The sequence below is a fragment of the Pseudorasbora parva genome, chromosome 9 (genome assembly GCF_024679245.1).
Source record: "Pseudorasbora parva isolate DD20220531a chromosome 9, ASM2467924v1, whole genome shotgun sequence".
In the NCBI taxonomy this organism is placed as follows: Eukaryota; Metazoa; Chordata; class Actinopteri; order Cypriniformes; family Gobionidae; genus Pseudorasbora; species Pseudorasbora parva.
Window position 1 is genome coordinate 40334861 of NC_090180.1, and position 26228 is coordinate 40361088.

The following is a 26228-nucleotide window of genomic DNA, read 5'->3' on the forward strand; positions in this document are numbered from 1 at the left end:
CTTGAGATCAAAATCCTATCTATGTGAACATTTTAAGACTAGGTAGCATCAGCAGGGCTGTATTTATAATTACTGTTCTTTAAATTATATTAGATGCCAATAGTACCAACAAAACAGAGTCACACCACAGCTGAAAAGTAGCAGCAGATGCATAATCAACATTTATTGCTATGATCAATCATAATTAAAAACAACCTTTTCTTTCCACTTTTTATGTACCTCAAATACAACTGTCCAGCACTGAATTTCAGGCAGTATAAAGTAGGTGTTGATACACAGCCCCCATTAACCTCCACATCAGTGTTTGTTAGTTACATATTATTCAGACAGACATTAGTCTGAATGAGACTAATAATGTCTGAGTGATTTCTAAAACAGGGCTTGGAGTCGTTTCTCCAGTGTCGACTCCTCCAGCAGATGTTGAGCGGTCTTGAAAATCAGTGTTTTGCAGGAGGCGAAGGCCAGGCACAGTGAATCAGGCAGCATGGCACCCATCCCTGGTAGGGCACTATCCTTTGGGTTTACACTCACAAACTCAGAAGAAATAAAACGTTTGACATTATAGAGCTCTCCAAATACGCTTAGAAATATAATTCTTTTTTGTACAACAGTTCTATGTTAAAACAACTCAACACTGTAGCTAAAATACTGCACTATAGTAAAATATCCCCAACAACCTGCAACCTCATTGGTAAATAATGTAACCTAAATGAATTCTGTCTTCCTGCTTGGGCTCTTCACGAGACTTATTAAGATGATAATTCAGGTAAGCGCAACTGTACTACACAAGGGCATGTTGTTTTTCTTTTTGGAAAACGGTGGCAGTTTCCAGCCATTAGCTCATATCACAGTGGCTGAACTATTTGGTCCCGCTCTGATAGCTCAGCCTAATAGCTGACTGGAAAACATTCGTTTGCATGTTCATGATTTGGCTCCTTCTTCTTCTGTAAGAGTTTAGATGATGACATGAACACAAGCCAGAAGTCTTCAATAGTAAAAATGTCTCATGCTGATCCTTTTCATGATGTCCCTTTTTGTTTTACTTTTAAAAACAGATCAATTTCAGGTTGTCATCCTTGGAAATGTCCTCTTCCTTGGAAAAATGAACTTGAAATCTAGTTGAGGAGGAAAAAATAACACTTTTCACAGTGATGAACATGATGGGAATAAATCTAAAATCTACTAATGAGAATGGAGCAGTTCAGTTCAGTGTGAGTGATTATGTGTCAGTCTGTCATGAGTTTATACCTGTCACACACTCTGGATGTAAACTAGCGGCCTCCACTTGCATTCACTAGACCATGAAAATCCTCCCAAGCTCTGAAAGATCACATACACAGCATAATGTGTATATTAAAATAAAATACACAGATCAGACATAAGATTATGACCTGACAGGTGAAGTGAATAACGCTTTATCTTGTCATCACAGCAGCTGTTAGAGGGTGGGATATATTAGGCAGGGAGTGAACATTTTGTCCTCAGTTGATGTGTTAGATGCAGGAAAAATGGGCAAGCATAAGGATGTGAGTCAGTGTGACAAGGGTCAAATTGTGATGGCTAGATAACTGGGTCAGACCATCTCCAAAACTGCAGCTCTTGTGGGGTGTTCCCGGTCTGCAGTGGTCAGTATCTATTAAAATTGGTCCGAGGAAGGATCAGTGGTGAGCCGGCGACAGGGTCATGGCCGGCCAAGTCTCATTGATGCACGTGGGGAGCGAAGGCTGGCCCATGTGGTCCGATCAAACAGATAAGCTACTGTAGCTCTTATTGCTCAAGAAGTTAATGCTGGTTCTGATAGAAAAGTGTCAGAAAACAGTGTATCGCAGTTTGTTGCATATGGAACTGCATAGCTACAGACCAGTCAGGGTGCGCCCATGCTGACCCCTGTCCACTGTCTAAAATGGCAACAGTGAGCATCAGAACACAGATAAATATATATATATATATATATATATATAGCGAGAGAGAGAGAGTATATGCTATATATATATATATATATATATATATATATACATATATCACAAACATAAATGGTCGCATAACAAGCTTTATGCAGTTTCCTGGACTATGAAGACAGCAGCTTTACCAACTGACACATTTTCTCTCCACTCTCCGCTATATATCACTATTGTAATTGACAGACTTACAACAGTTTTTACTATTTAAGTAGGCACTTACAAAGATTTTGTATCATATGCCTGTTTCAATAAGTTTGTGTACATTTTTAATACTATATGCACATACAGTACCATTCAAAAGTGTGGTCGGTAAGATTTTTTGATGTATTTGAAGAAAAAAAATCTCTTACAGCTCATTACACCAGTCTTCAGTGTCACATCCTTCAAAAAAATCATTTGAATATGCTGATTTGATGCTCAAGAAACATTTCTTACTATTATCATATATTGTATTGCTTAATATTTTTGTGGAAAACATGATTCTTTTTTAGATAGAAATTTCAAAATAAATTTTAAAGAACAAAATATTTATTCTTTTGTAACATTATAAATGTCTTTACTGTTCATTTTCACCAATTTAATGCATCCTTGCTGAATAAAAGGATTATATTTTTCAAAAAACCTCAACAAATTCTTACTGACCCCAAATTTTTAAGCTGTAGTGTATAATAGCTGTGTGTGTGTGTGTGTGTGTGTGTGTGTGTGTGTGTGTGTGTGTGTGTGTGTGTGTGTGTGTGTGTGTGTGTGTGTGTGTGTGTGTGTGTGTGTGTGTGTGTGTGTGTGTGTGTGTGTGTGTGTGTGTGTGTGTGTGTGTAACTCACTTGATGCTGTCTGTGTGTGTTTTGTACTCCATAATGGTATTAGGAGGCAGGTTGAGGACTCTGCGTAAAGTGTCTCTAATGCGAGCAGTGGTGGCCTGGTCACTGGCTGTCTTATTCCAGATAGAAATGATATCCTCCTTCAAACCAAAACACAAATATTTATTCAATACAGAACATTGCTATTATGATGTGTTTACTGGCGTGGGGGTGGGACAACCTGTCCCTCATGTGAGATCACAGCAATAGCAAACCATCCAATCAAGTCCCGTCCTACAAAGTAAACTGCAGTACCTGGAAGCGAACGGACACAACGGCCCCACAGATCTCCTCGCCCACCATGAACTGCTCGCCTAGCATGGCCAAAATCAGATTCTCCCAGCAGCGTGAAGCAAGGCCTTTACGAAGTCGAATGATCCATTTACCGCCACTCTTATTTGCATCATCCTACACAATCCAATACAATACAATAGAAATTTTATGGTCTTTTATTAGAAAAGCTGCTTGCATGCATGTAATCTGATCAAGCTAACCTCCCACATGGGTTTGATTCCCTCCTTAAACAGGTGGAAATCACTGTGACCAGTCAGATCACCCGGGCGGATCATGTGACTATAAAAACGCCAGAACTGCTCCACCTACAAACACAAAACAGCTGTTGAAATGTCAACCCTGTGTCCTACAGTAAGGCAATCTAACTTTAAAGGAACACGCCAACATTTTGTGACTTTAGCTTATTCACAGTCTCCCCCAGAGTTAGAGAAGTCCCTACATACCATTCTCATCTCCATGCATGCCATAACTCTGTCTGATGCACTGCAAGCCTAGCTTAGCACAAAGACTGGAGGTAAACAGCTCCATCTAGCCTACTGCTCAATAAATGACAAAATAACACCAGCATTTTCCTATTTACATGTTGTGATGTTACATCGCGTACCAACGTGTCATAAGTTCCTGCTTGCACAGAGAGAGTGCTGGGGACTATTTTCAGGAGCTGTGTGGTATCATTGCGCTGCTGCACTCATGGTATGGCAGCAAAGTTCCTTTATTATCACGCAGGAATGAGAGTATAGTTCCTAGACACATCGGTCTTGAAAATTGCAAGTTTTAATTTTCCTTCGGTCTTAGTACACGATGTAACTATACACATCACAACATGTAAATAGGAAAATGTTAGTGTTATTTTGTCACTTATTGTGTAGTAGGCTAGATGGAGCCGTTTACCTCCAGTTTTTGTGTCAAAGGGTTAGTTCACCCAAAAATGAAAATGATTTCATTAATTCATTACCCTCATGTGGTTGGACACCTGTAACACCTTCGTTCATCTTCAGAACACAAATGAAGATATTTTTGTTGAAAGCTGATGGCTGAGAAAGGCTTCAGAAAGGCCTCCATTGGCATTCAGTACATTCCCACTCACAAGACCCATAAAGACGGCGTTACAAAGTCCATCTCACTACAGGGGCTGTACAATAATATTACAAAGCGAAGATAATAATTTTGTGCGCAAAAAAAAAAAATCAAAATAATGACTTTATCCGCCAAGTTATTGTCTTCCGTGTAGGTCTCTGACGTGAACTCACGCGATAACGGCGCTCCTCCTCTTCAGGGTCATGTATCTGAACGGCGGATCTGCGTCATATTCTCGCGCATGCGTCAAGTTCATGGCAATAACTTGGTAGATAAAGTCGTTATTTAGATTTTTGTGTGCACTAATTATTTTCGTCACATTGTAAAATTATTGTACAGCCACTGTAGTGAGATGGACTTTGTATCGATGTGTTTAGTGTCTTTATGAGTCTTGTGAGTGGAAATGTACTGAATGTCAATGGAGGCCTTTCTGAAGCCTTTCTCAGCCATCAGCTTTCAACAAAAATATCTTCATTTGTGTTCCGAAAATGAACGAAGGTGTTACGGGTGTCCAACCACATGAGGGTGAGTAATTAATTAAATAATTTTCATTTTTGGGTGAACTAACCTTTTAAGCTAGGCTAGCGGTGGGTCAGACAGTGTTATGACACGCATGGAGATGAGAAAGGTGTCAATGGACTTATCTAACTCTGGGGGATACGGTGAATAAGTCCCCAAAAGGCTGCATGTCCTTCCTTTTAACCCCCACTGTGTCAGCGTAGCCTGTTTGATTACATAAGTCTGAAGTAACATATCCACATGAGTTTGCGTGCATGAGTATGTCTGCAGATTACCGAAGCAAAGCTGCCGATCTGTTTAATGTTCTGTTCGTAGCTCTGTGTGCTGGCCGGCCGTCCTGGTGTGCGGCGAGAATACCAGAATGTGTAGTTGTACTGAAGAGGGTGCTCACCGGCTCCTGGGACCGCCACCTGCAGAAGTAGAACATCTCACAGTTATCTATCATTCCTGCTCTGTCTGACTTCTATCTATCCACATACCTTTCTCTTGGTAGTGTTTGAATCCTTCTCCTCTTCATCATTTTTTTCCTTCTCCCCGTCTTTCGGTGAGCTATTTTCCTGGTCGTGATCCCCACTGTCATCATCTTTCAGGCTTAAATGGAGAAATAAAACTCTCAATTCCACTCAACTACAATATGCTATTTATTATTGTGGCTTCAGAGGAATAATAATTCATAATTCAATCAGGAACTAAAGCACATGCAGTGGCTTTTAACTGAAAAAAAGGGCTGATAACAACTTGGGTTGTCCTTGTCCTCTTTAGTCCGGATGACATGGCGTCTCAGTTTTCCAAAAAGAACTTCAAATTTTGATTCGTCTGACCACAGAACAGTTTTCCACTTCTCCACAGTCCATTTTAAATGAGCCTTGACCCAGAGAAAACACCTGCGCTTCTGGATCATGTTTAGATATGGCTTCTTTTTTGACGTAGAGTTTTAGCCGGTAACAGCGAATGGCACGGTGGATTGTGTTCACCGACAGTGTTTTCTGGAAGTATTCCTGAGCCCATGTTGGGATTTCCATTACAGTAGCATTCCTGTATGTGATGCAGTGCCCTAAGGGCACGAAGGTCACGCGCATCCAGTATGGTTTCGACCCTTACGTACAGAGATTGTTCCAGATTCTCTGAATCTTTGGATGATATTATGTACTGTAGATGATGATAACTTCAAGCTCTTTGCAATTTTTCTCTGAGATACCCCTTTCTGATATTGCTCCACTATTTTTTGCCGCAGCATTGGCGGAATTGGTGATCCTCTGCCCATCTTGACTTCTGAGAGACGCTGACACCCTGAGATGCTCTTTTTATACCCAGTCAGGTTGCCAATAGATCTAATAAGTTGCAAATTTGTCCTCCTGGTATTCCTTATATGTACTTTTCCAGCCTCTTATTTATACCTGTCCAAACTTTTTTGGAATGTGTAGCTCTCATGAAATCCAAAATGAGCCAATATTTGGCATGACATTTCAAAATGTCTAACTTTCAACATAAGAAATGTTATCTATATTCTATTGTGAATAAATTATAAGTTTATGGGATTTGTAAATTATTGCATGCCTTTTTTATTCACAATTTGTAGTGTCCCAACTTTTTTGGAATCGGCTTTGTTCTAGTGTCATTTATATAAAGCTAAATAAAGCGACATCTAAGCATATTATAAAGGATATAAGATATGTTGGAAGCTTACATTTTCATTTATATATATATATATATATATATATATATATATATATATATATATATATGTGTGTGTGTGTGTGTGTGTGTGTGTGTGTGTGTGTGTGTGTGTGTGTGTGTGTGTGTGTGTGTATTTATGTATGTTTAAACACTTCTTATTTTTGGTCCCACTTTATATTAGGCGGCCTTGCTATGTACTTACATTAAAAAAAAAACAAGTACAGAGTACTTATTGTGGTCATATTGTATTGCAAAACACTGATATTGTGTATACGGGTAAAGTTAGGCACAGGTCTGGCGGTATGGGTAGGTTTAAGCCAGGTAGGTAGGGATAGGTGTAAGGGAAGTGTCAACAGTGTAATTATAAATATACAGATGTAGTTACATGCAGGTATTTAAAAAAAAAATCTAAGCACATTGTAAAAAACATGTATGTACACAATAAGTGCATTGTATCAAATAATTAATTTAAATGATAGTACAATAGTTGAGGCCATCCAATATTGTGTCCAAAAAATGTACATGAATTTCAATCAAAAAATTCATCAAAAGTTAGCGACCATAAAAAGTACACTGGTTATGTAACAGTTGATTATCTACTGTAGTTTCGTATTCACGAGCCATGTATAGCGTGCTTGGGATATGCTACACAACCCCTCGCGTGTTTATAAGCCGCCTACAGCCCCACATGTCATTCCAGCAGGCTGCAGAGTTTGAGCCCGGGTCGCGGAGCACCTGCCCCCGCTGCTCACACACACACGCCTAACCCGGTGATCCGTCCTCGGCCTGGAGGCCCTGGGCATGCAGAACTGCCTCTAAAGCGGTTAACGTTACTCGCATGCAGCTTTTACCGCATGCATTAAAACACAATCCGCCTGGCCACAAAAACGTAGGAGTCCAATCATGCAGCTAAACATAGTGACCTCCCAGCCCATGCCAAGCTTCTAGACACACCTCTTTTCCCCTCTCCCTTTTCACTCTCTCTCTCCGCGTTAAAGAGACGCTTGAAACACATGCGTTTGCATCCACGCAAGACTTAACCCCCGCTAACGTGCGGCGTTGTTTTTATTACTCACGCGTCAAATTTGTTGTTCATTATTTTCTAGTTGAGTGTCTATATCCGCTCTCGCGCCGACGGCAGCCCCGTCAATTCCGCAGCAACCGGGGCGCGCACTAGTCGTGGTGGCGGCCGCGCGCATAGCACCGTGGTGAATGACGCGCACGCTGTTCACTTGGTGAATATTATTTGTTGCTGAGTGGGACTGTGAATCTGTAACCTTATCCGTCTAATAAATATGTTAGCTAATGAAAAAAAAGACAAAATTGCTGAAAGGTGATTAGTTACGTGAAGCATTTTCCCCACAGTGATGGTAGGCTACATATTGAAAAACACAATCTTTTATTTAAAAAAAAAAAAAAGTATTATATATACAATTTAAGCTGACGTAGTTACAATGTACTTACTCACATAAGTACTTAGGGTTACACTTTATTTGATGGTTACAAGTGTAAGGTTTAAGTGTTACAGTGTAGTTAAGCTTATGTATAATTAACTATAGCCTATATAAGCCTACTTATTATACTAAGTACAAACTATAAAATTACATTTATAAGTGTTACCATATATATATATATATATATATATATATATATATATATATATATATATATATATATATATATATATATATATATATATATATATATATATATATACATACACACACACACCATATGCTGTATGTATATAGAGGTGCTGGTCATATATTGTGAAAAGGTTCAATATTGCCGACATTTTAATCAGCTAATTAACTCAAAACACCTGCAAAGGCCTTTAAATGGTCTCCCATTGACCATTGACAACTTGCACAAGGATGGCAAGACATAAAAGTTCATTGCAGAAGAGGCTGGCTGTTCACAGAGCTCTGTGTCCAAGGAGATTAATAGAGGAGAAGGGAAAGAAAAGATGTGGTAGAAAAAAGTGGACAAGCAATATGGAAAACTGCTCCCTGGAGAGGATTGTGAAACAAAACCCATTCAAATGGGTTTCAGCTGTCGCATTCCTTGTGTCAAGCCACTCTTGTCACCTGTGCTATAGACAAAAAGGACTGCTAAGTGGTCCAAAGTTATGTTCTCTGATTAAAGTAAATGTTGCATTTCCTTTTGAAATCAGGGTCCCATAGTCTGGAGGAAGAGAGGAGAGGTTCACAATCCACATCGCTTGAGGTCCAGTGTAGTTTCCACAGTCAGTGATGGTTTGGGGTGTCATGTCATCTGCCAGTGTTGGTACACTGTGTTTTCTGAGGTCCAAGGTTAACGCAGCCATATACCAGGAAGTTTTAGAGCACTTAATTCTTCCTGCTGCTGACCAACTTTATGGAGAAGCAGATTTCCTTTTCCAACAGGACTTGGCACCTGCACACAGTGCCAAAGCAACCAGTACCTGGCCAGCAAAGTTGCCTGACTTTAACCGCATAAAAAAATCTATGGGGTATTGTGAAGAGGAGGATGCGATATGTCAGACCCAACAACGCAGAAGAGCTGAAGGCCACCCTCAGACCAACCTGGGCTCTCATAACACCTGAGCAGTGCCACAGACTGATCGACTCCATGCCACAGACTGATCGACTCCATGCTACGCCGCATTGCTGCAGTAATTCAGGCAAAAGGAGCCACAACTAAGTATTGATTGCTGTACATGCTCATACTTTTAATGCTCATACTTTTAATGCTCATACTTTTCAGTTGGCCAAGATTTCTAAAAATCCTTTCTTTGTATTGGTCTGAAGTAATATTACAATTTTCTGAGATACTGAATTTGGGATTTTCCTTAGTTGTCAGTTATAATAATCCAAATTAAAATAAATAAACATTTGAAATATAATAGTCTATGTGTAATAAATGAATATAATATACGAATTAGTGAAATAAATTAGTGAAATAAATCAACTTTTTGATGATATTCTAATTATATGACCAGCGCCTGTATTTGTTTTAATAATTATTTGCAAAGCATTCAAATAAAGTAGGATTCAAGTATTTAAATTCAAAATAATTTAATAAACACTGCTACACATATAATAGACACGCAGAGGAGGAGGAAAGGGTCACAACAGTATTTGAGTCACATAACGAGTCATTGTGCGGCGGCTCCAAGGGCTGGACCGGGGTGAGCGTGACGCTGCAAGTTCGTCACTAGTGCGGCACTAAAGGCCTGCGGGCCCTCACACACACAGACAATTAACGCTCGCGGAGGCCACCAGGGCAGCGCCTGCGTGAGGGGCACCAACTCTGCGGCACACTTCAGAGAGAGCTGGAGCTTCAGTAGAGCCGCGGACACTTTATTCAATCAATGTCTACCCTTCTTTTGTCAATAATTCCTCTATTTTTTGCTTTTTTCTCTTTCTGGTCTATTTATCACAGTAACCTTTAACTCTCAAGCAGTACAAATTTTATCTGGAAATTCAAAAAAGTGTTTAAACTGAATAACAACATGTAATGCCTGTTTTTAGATAATCTAGTAAACAAACCACCTTTGCTTTGCAGCTTGGATAAAAACTAAAAGATCAGATCATTAATCATAAATCTGTGATCATTCATAATGAATAAATCTAAATTTAAATCAGTACATATTTATAATACATTACAGTTAAAACAAAAGATATTGTAAACATTTATCAAATGTATCGTTCCAACACAAAATTCTGGCCACATTCGAAGACGTTATAAAATCACACATCTGTGAATGCTATATAAATGTGCCAAGTTAGCTTGCGACAGGGTTTCCTGAACCACTAGTCGACTAATCCTGTATAATTAGGCTGGTTCAAGGTTCACATGACCCAGATCTGACATGTTTCTTAGGGGGCGGTTGTTGGCCCTACATGTTATATACCATGATTTATCCACTGCCGATGGCTTTTGGTAGTTTCTTGTGGTGAGTGATGTGCACCAATGGCTCCCACTAGAGATCAGCCCAGTGGACGAGACTGTGTTCGGGCTACGTGCTACACACCAGTGGGCTTTCATCTCGACATCTGGATCTGATCCACTTCTTCAGACTGTCATCTCATCACAGAGATACAGGAGACCTGAAGAGGTAAGAGAAAGAGAGAAGAAGGACATTACAACACGGAACTGCTTATAGTGGAAAGCAGCAGAAGTAAAACAAAAGAAAAAATATATTTTGAAAACAACACACACACACACACACACACACACACACACACACACACACACACACACACACACACACACACACACACACACACACACACACACACACACACACACACACACACACACACACACACACACACACACACACACACACACACACACACACACACACACACACACACACACACACACACACACACACACACACACACACACACACACACACACACACACACCTATTAGGCATAACATTAAGACCACTGACAGATAAAGTGAATAACACTGATTATCCACCAGGTTGCACCTCATACTGTCTAGGAGCTCAGAGATGCCCTGGTCCAGATCTGGGAGGAAATACCCCAGGACACCATCCGTTGTCTCATTAGGAGCGTGCCCCGACGTTGTTAGGCATCCATACAAGCCATGTGGGGGCCATACAAACTGCTGAGTAGCATTTTGAGTTGCTGCAATGAAATTTCAGCAAAATCGACTAGCCTGCTACATAATGTTTTCACTTTGATTTTCAGGGTGTCTTTGAATTCAGTCCTCTGTAGGTCGATAATTTTCATTTCCATCAAACGATGTGGCATCCTTTCGTTCATAACACATTATCCAGTCCATATTAGTATAGATATCCAGCATGATATTTGACTAATATATTGCACTAGTATAAGCTCATGGCATGAAATGTTCAGATGACTGTTAATTGATTTGAAAGATTGTTACCTCCTGCACAGCATGGCCCAGAAGCTCTTGACTCTGCATTGCTTTCCTGAGAAGGTTGACAACATTAGTACTCCACTAAATCAGAGACAAAGATTTCTCAATGTCAACCTGCAACAATTTCTTAACATGGAAAAAACATTACATTAGTTTTTTTCACAATATACAGCATTCACAGAGCTTTAGGACTAGTGTTTATATTAGAACAACTTTCCAGCACTGGAGAGACCTAAGCGGGCCAGGAAGGTTTGAAAATGGACGTGGACGTGCTGGTATTGTTTTGCTACATAGTTTGTATCGTACAAAATACCAGGTTAGTGATGTTACGTTCTGTGCCAAGGCTTCGAACCATTTCTCCTGCATTGAAAATTATTTGGCGGCCGCCAAATGTGGCAAAATGTGTTAGAAATGTGGCCAAATGTGTTAGAAAATGTGTCATGTCAAAGCCTTATTTTATTAGTTTTTTGTTATTTATGAGTGATGTAGATGACAGGGTGCATGTTAACTGAGTGACAGAGAGAAACAACGGAGCATGTGCACTCTCTCTGTCTTCGTAATAAGCAGCACCGTCTTAGCATATTTCATTCACATATTACGTTAGTCAAATTCAAAAGGCTGAAAGACCGAATCCATGTCGGACTATTTTTCCTGTAATTTTCACTCGTTTCTGACTCCCGTTTGAATCTGCCGTCAACATAACCTAAATGACAACCTGTTTACACAGAGAGCATGAGAGCTATTTTCAGGCGCTGCGTAATATCATGTTTATGGGGAAATAATGTTGATGGATGCATTCATGTTCTTTTAACATGTCTGTGGTATGAAGCAGGGCGTGATTACTAATAAGAGACAAGATATCAGCGCCACACGCGAGTCCCGGCGGATATAAAAAAATGAGGACGTTTCATTCAACCAAACTACCCGCAGGTGCTGAATTACTATTCATACAGGTCAGTTTATTTGAACAATTAAAATTTTAAGGAAACACAATGCTGTGTCTACACTATGTAAACTGCGATTTGAGTGTGTTATAATGTTATAATGTTATTCTGTGTGTTAGTTTGTTGGCTGTATGAGACTAGCAGTAAGCTACATCAACATTAGAACATCAAACATACAAAAGCTACATAACACTGATTTGTTTTATGTAATGTATCAAAGTTTGTTTCAAAGCTCCCGCTATTTCGAAAACACCATGTCAGCACTGGTCCTCTTAAGATTTTTCATTTTCAAGTCTTGCGATTTAACACCATAAAAGAAGAATGTCCTGAATAAACATGTCTGTAATTTATGCTAATGCGAAAGTCAATATTTAAACGGATACCATACTTTGCAGAGGAACTTTAATATTCTTCAAAATTTCAAATCTAGCCTTGTCCTTTACCTGCAGGAAATTATAACTCATCACTGCTGATGCTCAGCTAGGCCAACATAAAAACAACTTGCTCCAGCAGTTCCTGGAAGCTTGCTCACTTCTTCAGATTGAAAGTTTACAGCAAGTGTAGCTAAACATTGCGGTTTAACATAAAAAAACAAAAACAAATAAACCTTCTTTGATATGTCTGCAATTTATGCTAAAACTTGCCAGTAAATATTACACCGGATACCAGACTTTGCAGAGGAACTCACTTTTTAGATAAGTAACAGCATGTACTTTTCAGAGTGGAGATGAATTAATGTCTGGTCTGAATATATGAACTATGAGTCTAGATACAATGGGCAAAATGATTAAACATTTATAAATGGATTAATACAAAAATTATATGTTTGAAAATCATAGAAATAACCTAAAAATAAAAATCATAATGATCATAAGCGTAACTTTTCCTTTTTTGTATATACTAGCGACTATCAACCAATGCCTGCTTATATATATTCTTGAGTACTGTTTGTTAATTTTTTTTTTTTGCCTTTGCCTTAGCTATGATAAAGAGACATCTGCTCTTGCATTGCTTGCTTGTACATTTTGGTATCAGAGCAACGGAGAGGTGTGTTTGTTTGGGATGTTTTTAAATATCAACAGTTTTTTAGAAATCAGAGTGTGGGCAGAGCGCTTACCGATGTATCCTGCGTAGAAGAGTAAGCGTGAAGTCAGCGCTTAGTTCTGGCTGGTAGGTGGAGGGAATTACGACATACTCGCCCGGGTGTAGACGGCAAAACACACTGACCTCCTGGGAGTGGGCATGAGGTACACAACTAACCACAGGACACACGGAACCAGTTGTTAACAGGGAGCCAGAACCACCGTCAGGTACCTGGACACATTACAATATCAGGAATGCATACCAAAAAAATAATAACTACTGAATGTCAGACATTTACACCTAACATACCATTAGAACAATTATGATTAGACCACAATAAACACACACAGCTTTTTATCAATTTAGTCACATTATAAAGGCCTCAAAACTTATTAGAAATAAATCCTTTCTGACCTTATAAATATGAAAGCCAATGGCATGAAGGGCATTTTCAGGCCTGTTTTGGTGAAGAGTGATCCTGACGTTGTTACCTCCAGGGTCATAGGTCACAGTAAGGGGTATACGGGGGTTGTGTCCATGTGTGGCAAAGTTTCGACTTCCTCCAGCAGTAGAACCAACGGACCAAGAGCCATGAGACCTGATAGTTTCCCACTCGCCCTCTGAACAGTGCTGGAGAGGAGGAGGAGTGGATTTCATCACACTGGAGAGAAAAACAGATATTTAAAAACAATAAGATGGCTGTATTGCATCAAATCGCACATTTAGATGCAGTGTGCATATGGCTACTAATAAATGTTGTTGTTATTATTATACAGTATATTTGCACAGTACTGTTCAAAAGTTTGGGGTCAGTAAGATTTTTTAGTTTTTAGTTTTTAATAACTTTATTTAATTTTCTGATATGACATTTGTTTTAACTGAACAAAGGTATAAAAAAGGAAACAATGGTACGGTATACCGAATACATAAAAGTGAAGCAATTCTAGCTGAGGATAAGTATTCCTGATACGTAAAATAGAGGGGTTTCAAACAGATCACCGTGGTAACATCAGGAAGGTAAATTAAGCGTTACAAATATGTAATGCAGTATAAGACCCAGTATATAATGATCATATTCTCGAGTATTCTAATACAGTCTTCCATATTTTCCAAAACATATCAAACTTGTCATTATTAATATGTCGTAACTTCTCAATATGAATAATGCTCACTAGCTCACTCAGTAGCACATCAAATGTTGGAACAAAATCCAGTTTCCATCTTTGAAGAATCAGTCTTTTTGCAAGAACCATAAATAAAGACATTTTTCAAATGTACTAAAAGATGGTACAGAAATCACCCCAAAAATGGCAATCATCGGATCAGGAACAATCTACTTTTTATATACTTTAGAAAGTAGGTCAAAAATGTCAGTCCAGTACTTGTGGAGGTTGCAACACATCCATAATGAGTGAAGAAGTGTGCCTTCTGCAGCTTTGCATTTTTTACTTCCCTATGATATTTTTGTTAAAATCTTAATTTAGGAAAAATGTAATTTAGTTTTACTCATGTATATTCTATGTAAAGATTTGAACTGGATTAAAGGTAGGAAAGGTAGGAATTGGTTAAAAAACTTTTTTTCCAAGCTTGTTTAAACTTTCTTTATATATCAATACATAATTAAAATGTAAGTACTCTGAAAAAGAAAGTATAAAAATTGAGTGTATGTAGACCCTCTCACGACTGTTTTAAAGCCAGCTCATTATTTCCATTCACTCCACCTGTAACTTTATGCTAAGTAATGTTATTAGCTATATTAGGCAGCTTCAAGTTCTCTTGATACATAGTTCATGGAAACATAAACCAAAAAAATGTATAATCAAAATGAAAGATTACCTGTCCAGCAGAAATACAGCCAGCAATGAGTCGTTTTTCAGGTCCCTCAGTTCTCACCATCGTTGAAAAGCCACGCAGATATTTACTCGCGTTTGATTTCTTTGTTTATCCAAAGACTTTCTGTGCATTGCCTTTTCTTGTACGGTCTTCCTTTTTTGCATTGTTTGCCTTCGCTGACTGTAAAACCCTGCACTGTGAATTTTGAATGCTCTTTCTCTGCCATTATTTTGCCTAGGTTTCTTGCCTCTTGAACTCCTCAAATCAAACGAGCGCCCGCATGTGGGCAGATCCTGTAGCGAAAGCGTGGTCGCCATGGTAGCGAGAGAGCCTGACAGTCGCCCAAGCCAATCATTTGTTTCGTCCCGAACGAAAATAATGAGCGGTATTTATTGCCGATTAAAAAGTCTAGAGTCACTCGCTTTTTATACTCTCCTTTTCAGAGAACTTACATTTTAATTATGTATTGACATATAAAGAAAGTTTAAACAAATTTGGACAAAAGTGTTTTAGATCAGTCCGTCCTACCCTACCTTTAAGTTGTGTCTGGTATTAATCGAACAGTCGTGTATGTTTTGTAGACATTCCTCTCATTGTGCATCCTCAATAGTGAAACCTAAATCCTCCTCCCAAGCTTTCCTAATTATAGTTGTGTCACTGTCTACCAGAACGGTTAATATATTATAGAAATTTGACATCGTTTCAGAATTTCCGGCTTTAAATCTGTTAATTTCCTCTAGTTTTTCTAAGATTTTTAAAAAAGAAATTCATTTTTTCATTAAGCAAGAAGCCATTAATACTTATAAGAGACTTATTAAAAAAAAAAATCTTACTGAGCCCAAACTTTTGAATTGTACAAGAAGTTCAATAGAGTTAAGTATGTCTTTGTGCAGTGACCTGAGAAGGGTAGAGCAGGAAGAATGAACTCTCAAGAGGAAGCAGCCCTCTGCTCCCTGCAGGAATGTACTGGGCACCAGAAGGTAAAAACCAGGATTCAGGTGAGTGTTTACAACCACTTCCCGATCATACGCATGCGTGTGTGCCACAAGTGGAGGCTTGTTCAGTGTTCGCACAAGGTTAAAGTGTTTCTTCTTTACCTACAACACATTATATATGACATAGAACAGTGTAATAATATGTTCACTCTTTATATAACAAATTATTGTTCTTCTGTGATTCTCTTACCTTCCATACGTGTAGTGCAATGGCCTGGAGGTGTGGATGCTGCTGAGTGCCGCCCTCTGCTGGTGGCTCAAGACGCTCACACTGAAGCAAAGACAGCAACACTTCTCCTCTCTCACACACCTTCAACCAGAATTTAGGGTTGCTGCTAAAAGTGCTGTTGTTACGGCAACCACCTGCAGAGTGACCTTTGACCCAGCGACCTCCAATCTGGTGGCTGTGGGTTAGAAAGCACCCTACATGTAGAGAAATTACACATTAATATCACTATTAAATAAATTGCTACTGTTATTATTTTTAAACTTTCAAATTATTTACTAGATATATAATTTATAGGACAGCAAAGGTCTGGTAAACAGTGTTTCCCACAGATTTGAAAGCAATTTGGGGTGGTGGCGGTGAGGGGTGGGGGTATTAACATTTTAAAATTTCACATTTAAAGAAATCTAGTATTTGACCATGTCTAAACATGTATTAAAATGTAAAACCTACAAATAAGTAAGCAGTTAACTAGACTTTTATTTATTAAAGAGCCATACAGGTGGGTAACGGCATTACAAATGAAAATTATTATTTTTCCCGCCACAAAATGACTCTAATTTGCCTATGCACTGGAATTCTCTATTTTGCCTTAAATATTACACTAATTGTAATATAAATATTTTAAGTGGTCATTAATTGACCATAGTTATTGCACAAATAGTATTTAGTACCAAAAGATCTCAAAAGGACCTCAAAATATTCAATAAATATTACTAAACTAAAATATAGGACATTTATTTAATTGAAAAATAGTTAAGGTGTAGTCACATTTGACCATGATAACATTAATGTTAACAATGTTGCATCTCCATTGATCTTCATAATAAAATGATACTGTAAATGTGGTTGATTTAATAATCAACGCACACTATGCTGTACTGTTTACCAAAAATTGTTGCAAATACCTGTATAGTGAAGCTGTTGTCTATTCAAATGTAATGATTGGCACAGCGCTGATATGTTTATTTTTTTACAGTCTATGGTTTATAACTATTGAGAGCGTCGTGATCACGTGACCGCGCACTGCCGCGAGATAAACTCTGTTATTCAACGGCTTTGGTTTTAACTGTTATGCCACACTAAGTGAGCCAAAAGGCTATTTGTTGTTTGAATTTCGAAAAAATATAAATATATATTTTTAAAAACAATATGGATTTTCTTGGGCAGAGTGAGTGAGACGGTGAGATAGAGCCTGAACGTGCGTGTCTCACCACAAATGTGTGAGAGTTGGCAAACCTGACTTACGGTCAAATGCAATGCACCGATTGAGTGAGTGAGTGTGCGTGTGTGTGTGTGTGTGTGCGTGTGTGTGTGTGTGCGTGCGAGCGAGTGAGCGAGCGTGCGTGCGAGCGAGCGAGCGCAAGAGAGAGTGGGTGGGAGAGACGCGCGAGAGATGGAGGGAGAGCAGGGAAAGGAAATGCAGCTGAACGGATACACTGCGTATGTGTTTTAAATAGTTTTTAAAAAAGGACAAAACGCAATATGTAGCGGCCGGTGTTGATTCTGCGCACCACCACAGATTAGTCTATGTGTGGGTAACACTGGTAAAGTAAGAACAAATAGCCAATACCTGAGTAGATGCTTTTGAGATGTCCTCCATCACTGACAGGATAGCCCACCGTGACCTCATCAAATTCCTGCCTGAATTCTGTCACGTCCATCCAGAATTCCCCCTCTGCCGTGCGGCGCAGTAGAGCCTGAGTGCAGGAGGCTTCCAGAGAAGCCCACCCTGATCCACTTTAAAAGAGAAAGACAGAACTCATTAAAAAAAGTCTCCTTTCCACTTTCGCCAACATTTGCATATTATTGTTGTGTTTCGTCCCTTAGCGGCAGTCGATATCATTCAGCATTTCCCCCTCTCAATACCTCTCCCTCCAGGCCCCGGCCCAGCTCCTCCTCCCCCAGGGGTTTCGTATCCTGATTAGCTCCACTTGTTCACCCGTAGTCGTTGTCACATTTGTCCACTCCATCACACTCATGGCGTGGAACTGGCCAAGCCCTGGGAAACCTTCAGAGAGAGACAGAGAACAAACCCATTATTAGAATGAATACAGAACATCATACCTGATTGAGCTGGGAAAATGTGGCACATGTGCATACATTACAGTACAGTTACTTTTCTCTCTAACCTGTTGAGGCACTGTGGACACAGCAGCTGATGGCACATTGCTCTTTCAGCTCCAGTGAGACTTGAGATAGACTCATCCCATTAGCTGTGTCTGGGTTAGTCTGGGTTTCGTTGGGTTGCTGTGGTGTCTCCGCTCCTTTTAGACTTAATCGTACCGCTATGGTTCCACTCAAGTCCACCATTGCCTCACATACTTGGCCTGCCCACAAACGCTCATATGAACCATGTAGCCTAGTATGAAGAACAGTTAACAACGCTTCAATTATTTTGATACGGTCTCAGTTCAAAAATCTAAATATTTTATACTTCATCTTTGTACCAGCACATACTTGGCAAAAGCTTTCTCCAAAAGTGCTACCCAGAATGCCCTAGGGTTCTGGCATCGTGAGAAGCAGAGGGTGTCATTGATACAAGGTAGCCGGTCATCCACCCGTACCTCAATCCAGTGCCCATTTCGCCAGAACCGGAACCTGAACTCACCGTGGTAAGCAGAGTCATCCCACAAAGGCTGTTCTGGTGGAAATACCTGATAACAAACACACCACACAGAAAAATACACCTAGAGCACATTCATTAGGTGTCTTTGCATGACATTGTGAAAGAAATAACCACAGCTGGAGATGCTCTGACCCCGTTGTCTAGCCATCAAAATTTGGTCATTGTCAAACTTCCTTAAATCCTTATGCTGGCCAATTTTTACTGCTTCTAACACATCTACTTTGAATAATATATATAATATAATATATACAAATATATCCCAACCACTAACAGGTGCCATGATAAAGATCAGTGTCATTCACTTCACCTTCAGCACAATTATAACTGGAAAGAATCATTATAATAATATAGGAAGATAAATATTGATTAAAGGAACATTACACCGTTTTTAGAAATAGGGCTTATTCAACTTCTTTCCTACATTTAGATTTGTGGTCAAATGCATTTTTGTCTCTATGTTTGCATTGTTTTAGTTTGACAGGGTCGCCGCTAGTTTAGCTTAGCATAATGAATGGAATCCTATGTTGCCAGCTAGCATGTCCCGAGTAAAAGAGATAAAAAAACAACAAAAAAACACCTAATTACTTCTTGTGGCCTGTGTATTCACAACGAGTAAATAGCGATGCAGACTAAGACTAGGCGATTTTCTAGGCAGATATTGACTTGGGACTATATTATGGCGAAGTACTGCTACTTGGGCAGACAGCCAGACAAAAATATTTTTTAAATAAGTTAAGCAAATGCTGGCTGATTGCGTCCATAATGTATATTCCATAATTTAACAAACTCATAGGTTGTTTAAGGTTTATAAATTATTATAATTAATAATTATTATTATTAAAAATAAATTCCTCTATAGAAAAAAATTATGGTATTTTTACTCCAGGAACCAAACTACTCTCTTTAACATAAAGCAGACTGAAGGGAGCAGCGCTGAGAGTAGGTTTTCTAGTTATGGTTCTCATTAAAGCTGACACTGTATCTACACCGGACGCGAGCAGCGCAATGAGATGCAACACATTTTTTTTTAACCCATTATAATCAGTGATGTTGTCTACACTGGATGTGGCACAGTGCAACATGTAAACAGTCGCATCTGGTGTAGACACAGTGTGACAGTGCTCACCTTGTTCAGAAGATGCTGGTTCTTGAGTAACATGGAGCAGGCACAGATCAACCAGCAGTCTCCCAGAATGCCTTGCTTTGGGTGGGCCTCCACAAGGTCATCGGGGAAGAGCTGAGGCTGCTTGCAGATCTCCTGGGAAATACATAAAAAAAGCACTGCTAAGCCAATTTGTGACAATCTGTAGTGTTATATTTGCAATGAATTTACTTAATGAGTGTATTTTTCCCATATGCTTAAGCATTTCCTATTGAAGAAGAATGTTTAGGACTCAACCACAAATAGGCTTAAAGCTACACTGTGTAACTTTTTTAGTTTATTCTTAGCTTAAAACACTTAACTCTTTCAAAAATATATGTTCTCATCAATGTATATTTACTTCTTTCAAGTAATAAAGTATTCTCGTAAGTTTATAATATGCCATTGAAAATACATACGGGTGAGGGGTTCGAATGCCGGTCGCCATGTTTCCCCTCCACCTTGAAAGAACATTAGCCAAAGAGGGACATACCCATAAATTCAAGCTTCGCCCTTCGCGTTTTAACACTTGATGGCACCGTGTCGAATATTTTTTTTCAGTCAATGGCCGAATGTGAAGAGAGGGATTGCCATGTTTATCTTGGACTAAATCGGCCACCGTAGAAGTGAAAAAGAAATCAGAATTGAGAGGAACAGAAACTATTATTCACTGGATGGTAGTGTTGTCACGATACCAAAATTATGACTTCGATACGATATCAGACTAAAATATCGATATATCGATACTAAATCGATACCACAGTAAATAAATAAATAAATAAGATAAGATGCTTAATATGACAACAGAACTTATTATTCATTGTTATTTTTTACTAAAAATTCATGTGGCCAGCATGTTCCTTAGGGTTGGGCATCGTTTTGATTTGAACAATTATTGATCAATTGATCAATTATTATTAAAATTATCTCACAAATTTTTGCTATCTCAATGTATTTTTTACAACGGGGTAATTGTGTTGCAATAGCTTACACACAGCACAAGAAAGCTTGATTTCGAATGGTATATTGAATTTAAAAAGACGAGTAAACAGTAATAAAATAACAAATAAACAGATTACAAACAATAGCACAAATAAATGCAATAGAATAGAAGATACAAATTAAACAGACTGCTTTATTTTTTCAGGTAGGTCTAACATTCAGATAAGGAACTGAATTAAAAAAATGCATAGTAATTACATTTAAAACAACATTGGATAATGTTCTTTGTAAAAAATTCAATAGCGTACAGATGAAACTATTAAAGTTACACAAGTTGATCAGTCAAGAGCAGTGTGATCGTTTGTCTTTTTGTAGTTTGAATAGCAAATGACTGCGGTCCCTTTAAGACTAACAGACGCATGGATCCTGCACACTGTTCCTGTTACTCGTTCTTCCTGAACTGTTTGCGACTATGTTTACGTTAATACTCTTCCAGATGTGCACTGATAATTCTTTGAGTGTATTTGACCAATAATAAGCTGGAAAAGGAAGCAAATGTTTGCACTTGTATCATGTCAGAGGCGGCTTTATTACGGTAGGCTATGTGTGTGTGCGCTTCAGATGTGAGCACGAAATCTGCGGGGATTAGTAGAATTAATTTATGTGCAATCCCGCGCGAAATTCAGACCGATCACACACTAACACTAACACACTGTCATGAGGAAAAAGTCAGGCAGAATGCGCGTTCGCCGTGCTCAGAGGTTAACCGGGCTGAGTGAGAATATGCCGGTGTGTGTCAACTCGCTGATGGTCAGAGAGGAGAGCGCACCTGATATCGATACTGTAAAAACTGAGAATCGTATCGTTTCAGATATTCCAGTATCGATATATATCGAAATATCGATATTTTTGACAACACTACTGGATGGTCATTGGTCATATACCTTTTCACCACTAGATGGGGGAAAATATCACACAGTGTAGCTTTAAAGGCCCTCTAAAGGCAATTAAAAAAATTCTAAACACATTATAAATGTTAGACATGGAGCCACTGAGCCTGGCCCCGTCCCCTACTGTGGATGACACACTGGAGCCACTGTGCCTGGCCCCGCCCCTTTCTGTGCACTGGAGCCACTGAGCCTGGCCCCGCCCCCTTACTGTCGATGGCACACTGGAGCCACTGAGCCTGGCCCCGCCCCCTACTGTCAATGACACACTGGAGCCACTGAGTCTGCCCTCGCCCCCTACTGTCGATGACACAGGAGCCACTGAGCCTGGCCACGCCCCCTTTCTGTCGATGACACTGGAGCCACTGAACCTGGCCCCGTCCCCTACTGTCGATGATACACAGGAGCCACTGAGCCTGGCCACACACCCTTCTGTCGATGACACTGGAGCCACTGAACCTGGCCCCGTCCCCTACTGTCGATGATACACTGGAGCCACTGAGCCTGGCCACCCCCCCTTCTGTCGATGACGCACTGGAGCCACTAAGCCTGGCCACGCCCCCTTCTGTCGATGACGCACTAGAGCCACTGAGTCTGTCCCCGCCCCCTACTGTCGATGACACTGGAGTCACTGAGCCTGGCCCCGCCCCCTACTGTCGATGACACTGGAGCCACTGAGCCTGGCCCCGCCCCCTACTGTCGATGACACTGGAGCCACTGAACCTGGCCCTGCCCCCTACTGTCGATGACGCACTGGAGCCACTAAGTCTGGCCACGCCCCTTTCTGTCAATGACGCACTAGAGCCACTAAGTCTGTCCCCGCCCCCTACTGTCGATGACACTGGAGCCACTGAGCCTGGCCCCGCCCCCTACTGTCGATGACACTGGAGCCACTGAACCTGGCCCTGCCCCCTACTGTCGATGACGCACTGGAGCCACTAAGTCTGGCCACGCCCCTTTCTGTCAATGACGCACTAGAGCCACTAAGTCTGTCCCCGCCCCCTACTGTCGATGACACTGGAGCCACTGAGCCTGGCCCCTGTTTCTTTCTGAAATCAATGATGAGTTCTTTTGTTTTCTTGATGTTCAGAGACAGATTATTCTCTGTGCACCACACCATCAGCCTCTGTGCCTCCTCTCATCGCCTTCAGTGATCAACCCCACCACAGTCATGTCAAATTTGATAATGATGTTAGTGTTAGAAGATGGTATACAGTCATGAGTATACAGAGAATATATAAACAGTCTCAGCATACAGCGTTGTGGGACTCCTGTGCTGAGTTCAAAAGTTGAGGAATGATGAGGGCCCATCCGCACTGACTGTGGCTGCTTTGTTAAGAAGTCCTTAATCCACAGGCAGATGTTGTGCTGTATGCCTAGGTCAGACATCTTGGCAAACAATCTGCTGGGTAAACTGGTATTAAATGCTGAACTGTAGTCCACGAACAGCAGCTGTGCATACGCCTTTTGGTGGTCTAGGTGGCACAGTATGGTGTGGAGGGCTGTAGAGATGGCATCATCTGTCAATCTATTTGCCCTGTATGTATTCTGGTGGTGGTCCAAGGTGAGTGGCAGAGCAGCCTTGATGTGAAGCAGAATCAGCCTTTCCATTTTGTGATTACAACCAACACCCGCCTCTGTAATGATCATTTTACACAGGATAGTTTTAAAGCCACTTTTATTGTGATGTCATGTAGTCTTTAAATTTGTGATAGGCACAAAACTAAATATAAGTCAGTACAGAAGGTCTTCATGTGGTCTACACTGCAAATTAATAAAAGAATGGCTCAATCCGAAATTACCCACTAAACACTTAAATAGGGCCCTATTTGAGGGGACAGCCATTTGTAGTAGTGTCCAAAACCACAGTGGACGTTATTGAGTGCACTCATTCCATCCCACACTGCACCGCAATAACGAGCGCACAACTGATGTACACAGTGTAAATTACTCCTTCAAGTGAACTGTATTAGTGGACTAATGTAGAGAATATTGATTGATGGTTTAAGGGGGGCGATTTCGCATTCACCCAAATAACTAGTATGTTACCTGTGGGCGGAGCCATGTGACATCTTCCAGTAGTTTGGAGAGGGGCGTGGTGTAGTCACTAAAGAGAGAGGTGTCATCAGCAGGAAAGTCCGGGTCCACAAACACTGATTGTTGCTCAGTCTCCGTCTCCATGGCAACCAATCCTTCACTGCCGAGAAGAAGAAACCCTAGCAGTAATCACACACGTGATAATCTGAGCATGTTTTGCGTTTTAAGACTAAAAGTCATCTAAAATCGTTCACAGTAGTTTAGTTCATTTATTTATTTAACAGGGACCATACACAACCCAAATGTTGTGCCAGAGTTAGCTAAAATAGCTAATTTGCATCTGCGGTCCCTGGGTAAGTACTCCCCCAGTAAGACCATTATCATAGCTTTCATTGCCTCGTTCCTGCATTTACTACTCAAAGCAGTTTTAATCAGAAAACGATTTTAGTTTACGATAAAAGCTTTAAATGGGAATTGCGGCTTTTCAAAAATACTTTAGTGACAAACATGTTCAGATATCTCACATCAGAGCAGCATTAATCATAATACAGACGTAACTTACCGCCAGCTCAGCTGGGTTGAAAACATAACGTTAGACATAGTGCTGGTGGTTTTGAATGACACAGCCAAATAGAGGCAAATAAATGCATCTAAATCCAGTTTGATCCTCTTTGCAATTACATGCTATTACTCTGAGGTCGTTAAAGAAGCAAAAACATCGCACCACGGCAATTCATCCCATAACCGGAAGGACGCGCGTGCCGTGGACAGCGCTGTCATCCGGGGCGGAGGGGGGAGGGAGCTGCAGAACTGGAGCTGCCCCCTAGTGGAGCTCATGAAAACGTCTCTGGGTGTTTCTGGGCAATTGTGGTTTATTCACAAACTAAAAATCTTTTAAAATACAAAATTACGGCTCTTTAAAACAACTTAAGAAATTACACAATAAATATTTTCTGTCCACAACGTAAACACCACGTGAAGGCACTACTCAGAATTTGTCATCTGCATTTAACCCATCTACTGTGCACACACATTAGGAGCAGTGAGTAATGAACACACATATACACAGCAAACCGTGACACCCACTCCTGGTGCAGAGGGAGCCTTGCTCAAAGGCACCTCAGTTATGTCTGGCAGGTACTGGAATTAAGCAGCAGCAACCGTTGAGTTACCATTTGGACTCGCAAGTGATTGACCTTCAGTAGGCCTACACGTTATTAGAGCAGAATTTTTCATCATGGTAAAAATGATTTAACTGGGACAGTTTTACAGACTCCAGCTCTGCTGCAGGTCCTACTCTGGGCCTAATTTAGGAAATGTTGTACATTTACATCTTTACATTTCTCAAATGTGGGTATAGAGGACGAACGTATGGACAAAAAAAAAAAGTTAAATAGAAACACAATTTTTGTTTTTCTTAGACATGCATGTTCTTTACACACAGTCAAGTGTTCAGTAAGCATACATACTTACTGATTTTAAGTAGTTGACCGCACACATGCACACACAGAGAGAGAGAGAGAGAGAGAGAGAGAGAGAGAGAGAGAGAGAGAGAGAGAGAGAGAGAGAGAGAGAGAGAGAGAGAGAGAGAGAGAATCAGAAGCTGGATTTTAATTTGAGCTGTTGTCAATTACAAAAAGAGAGACATTTGATTTTTGATTGTTTACCTGTTAATAATAAACCTGCTTTTATATTGTGCCGGTGTTTTTGCTTCTTTTGTCTAATTCAGCACGTGACAACCGACCCTGGTAGTGGGGTAAATTAGCAAAGGCTTATGTATCTGACATCAACTCAGGGCTGTGATATTCTTGCAGAGGTTTGAAATTGTGCCTTTTATAATAATCACAAGATTATTTGAGCATAAAAGTTTGAGCACCCTAGTTTAAAAATTCAGTGAGTTACAGATGCTAAAGTAAAAAGTATTACAGCCATATCCATTCTCCCCTACATGCAGTACTCCATGAGGCTGTTTGCTTAGACCCTGACGTGGCGCTAAGACCACTTTTGTAAATATGAATGTTGGCATGGATTTTAGTGTTCAAACACTGGAAGTTTTATAAATGAGGCCCCTTTTCTGTAATGTTCAGCCTCCTGCACACTGTATAAATAAGCATCCAAGAGATCTGAAGGCTGCAGAGGCTGTACTGAAGAGCTTCCATCTCAGGTA

General features: G+C 40.1%; 2 protein-coding genes across 3 annotated transcripts; both read right to left on the reverse strand.

The window, feature by feature from the left end:
• Positions 1-131: 131 nt before the first annotated feature.
• Positions 132-7616, reverse strand: eif4e2 (eukaryotic translation initiation factor 4E family member 2). The gene is made up of 8 exons (XM_067452646.1): positions 7462-7616; positions 5188-5299; positions 4984-5118; positions 3313-3417; positions 3074-3226; positions 2783-2919; positions 1249-1320; positions 132-1115 (listed from the first exon to the last, which is right to left on the reverse strand). Exons 1-7 carry the CDS (start codon positions 7479-7481, stop codon positions 1272-1274), a joined length of 711 nt encoding a protein of 236 aa, XP_067308747.1. The 5' UTR covers positions 7482-7616; the 3' UTR covers positions 132-1115; positions 1249-1271.
• Positions 7617-9424: 1808 nt separating this feature from the next.
• Positions 9425-24840, reverse strand: capn10 (calpain 10). 2 transcript variants are annotated; one of them, XM_067452650.1, is made up of 13 exons: positions 24624-24840; positions 24074-24221; positions 20121-20252; positions 18826-19022; positions 18498-18727; positions 18235-18376; positions 17939-18105; positions 16330-16562; positions 16042-16241; positions 13726-13972; positions 13346-13542; positions 11291-11336; positions 9425-10476 (listed from the first exon to the last, which is right to left on the reverse strand). In XM_067452650.1, the coding sequence occupies exons 1-13, from the start codon at positions 24659-24661 to the stop codon at positions 10450-10452; spliced, it is 2004 nt and encodes a 667-aa protein (XP_067308751.1). In that variant the 5' UTR covers positions 24662-24840; the 3' UTR covers positions 9425-10449. The 2 variants fall into 2 exon arrangements, with proteins under 2 accessions (XP_067308751.1, XP_067308752.1); XM_067452651.1 differs by having other exon boundaries at positions 24074-24240.
• Positions 24841-26228: the final 1388 nt, after the last annotated feature.

Bases quoted from the DNA above. Each gene is read 5' to 3' on its own strand.
- capn10 (XM_067452650.1), bottom strand. From the start codon at position 24,661: ATGTCTAACGTTATGTTTTCAACCCAGCTGAGCTGGCG. The intron at 24,222-24,623 runs GTAAGTTACGTC...TCTTCTCGGCAG, and splicing joins TCAACCCAGCTGAGCTGGCG to TGAAGGATTGGTTGCCATGG. The intron at 16,242-16,329 runs GTAAGAGAATCA...AATGTGTTGTAG, and splicing joins TTGCACTACACGTATGGAAG to GTAAAGAAGAAACACTTTAA.
- eif4e2 (XM_067452646.1), bottom strand. From the start codon at position 7,481: ATGAACAACAAATTTGACGC. The intron at 2,920-3,073 runs GTACTGCAGTTT...TTTGGTTTGAAG, and splicing joins TTGTGTCCGTTCGCTTCCAG to GAGGATATCATTTCTATCTG. The intron at 1,321-2,782 runs GTGAGTTACACA...GTGATCTTTCAG, and splicing joins ACACACACAGACAGCATCAA to AGCTTGGGAGGATTTTCATG.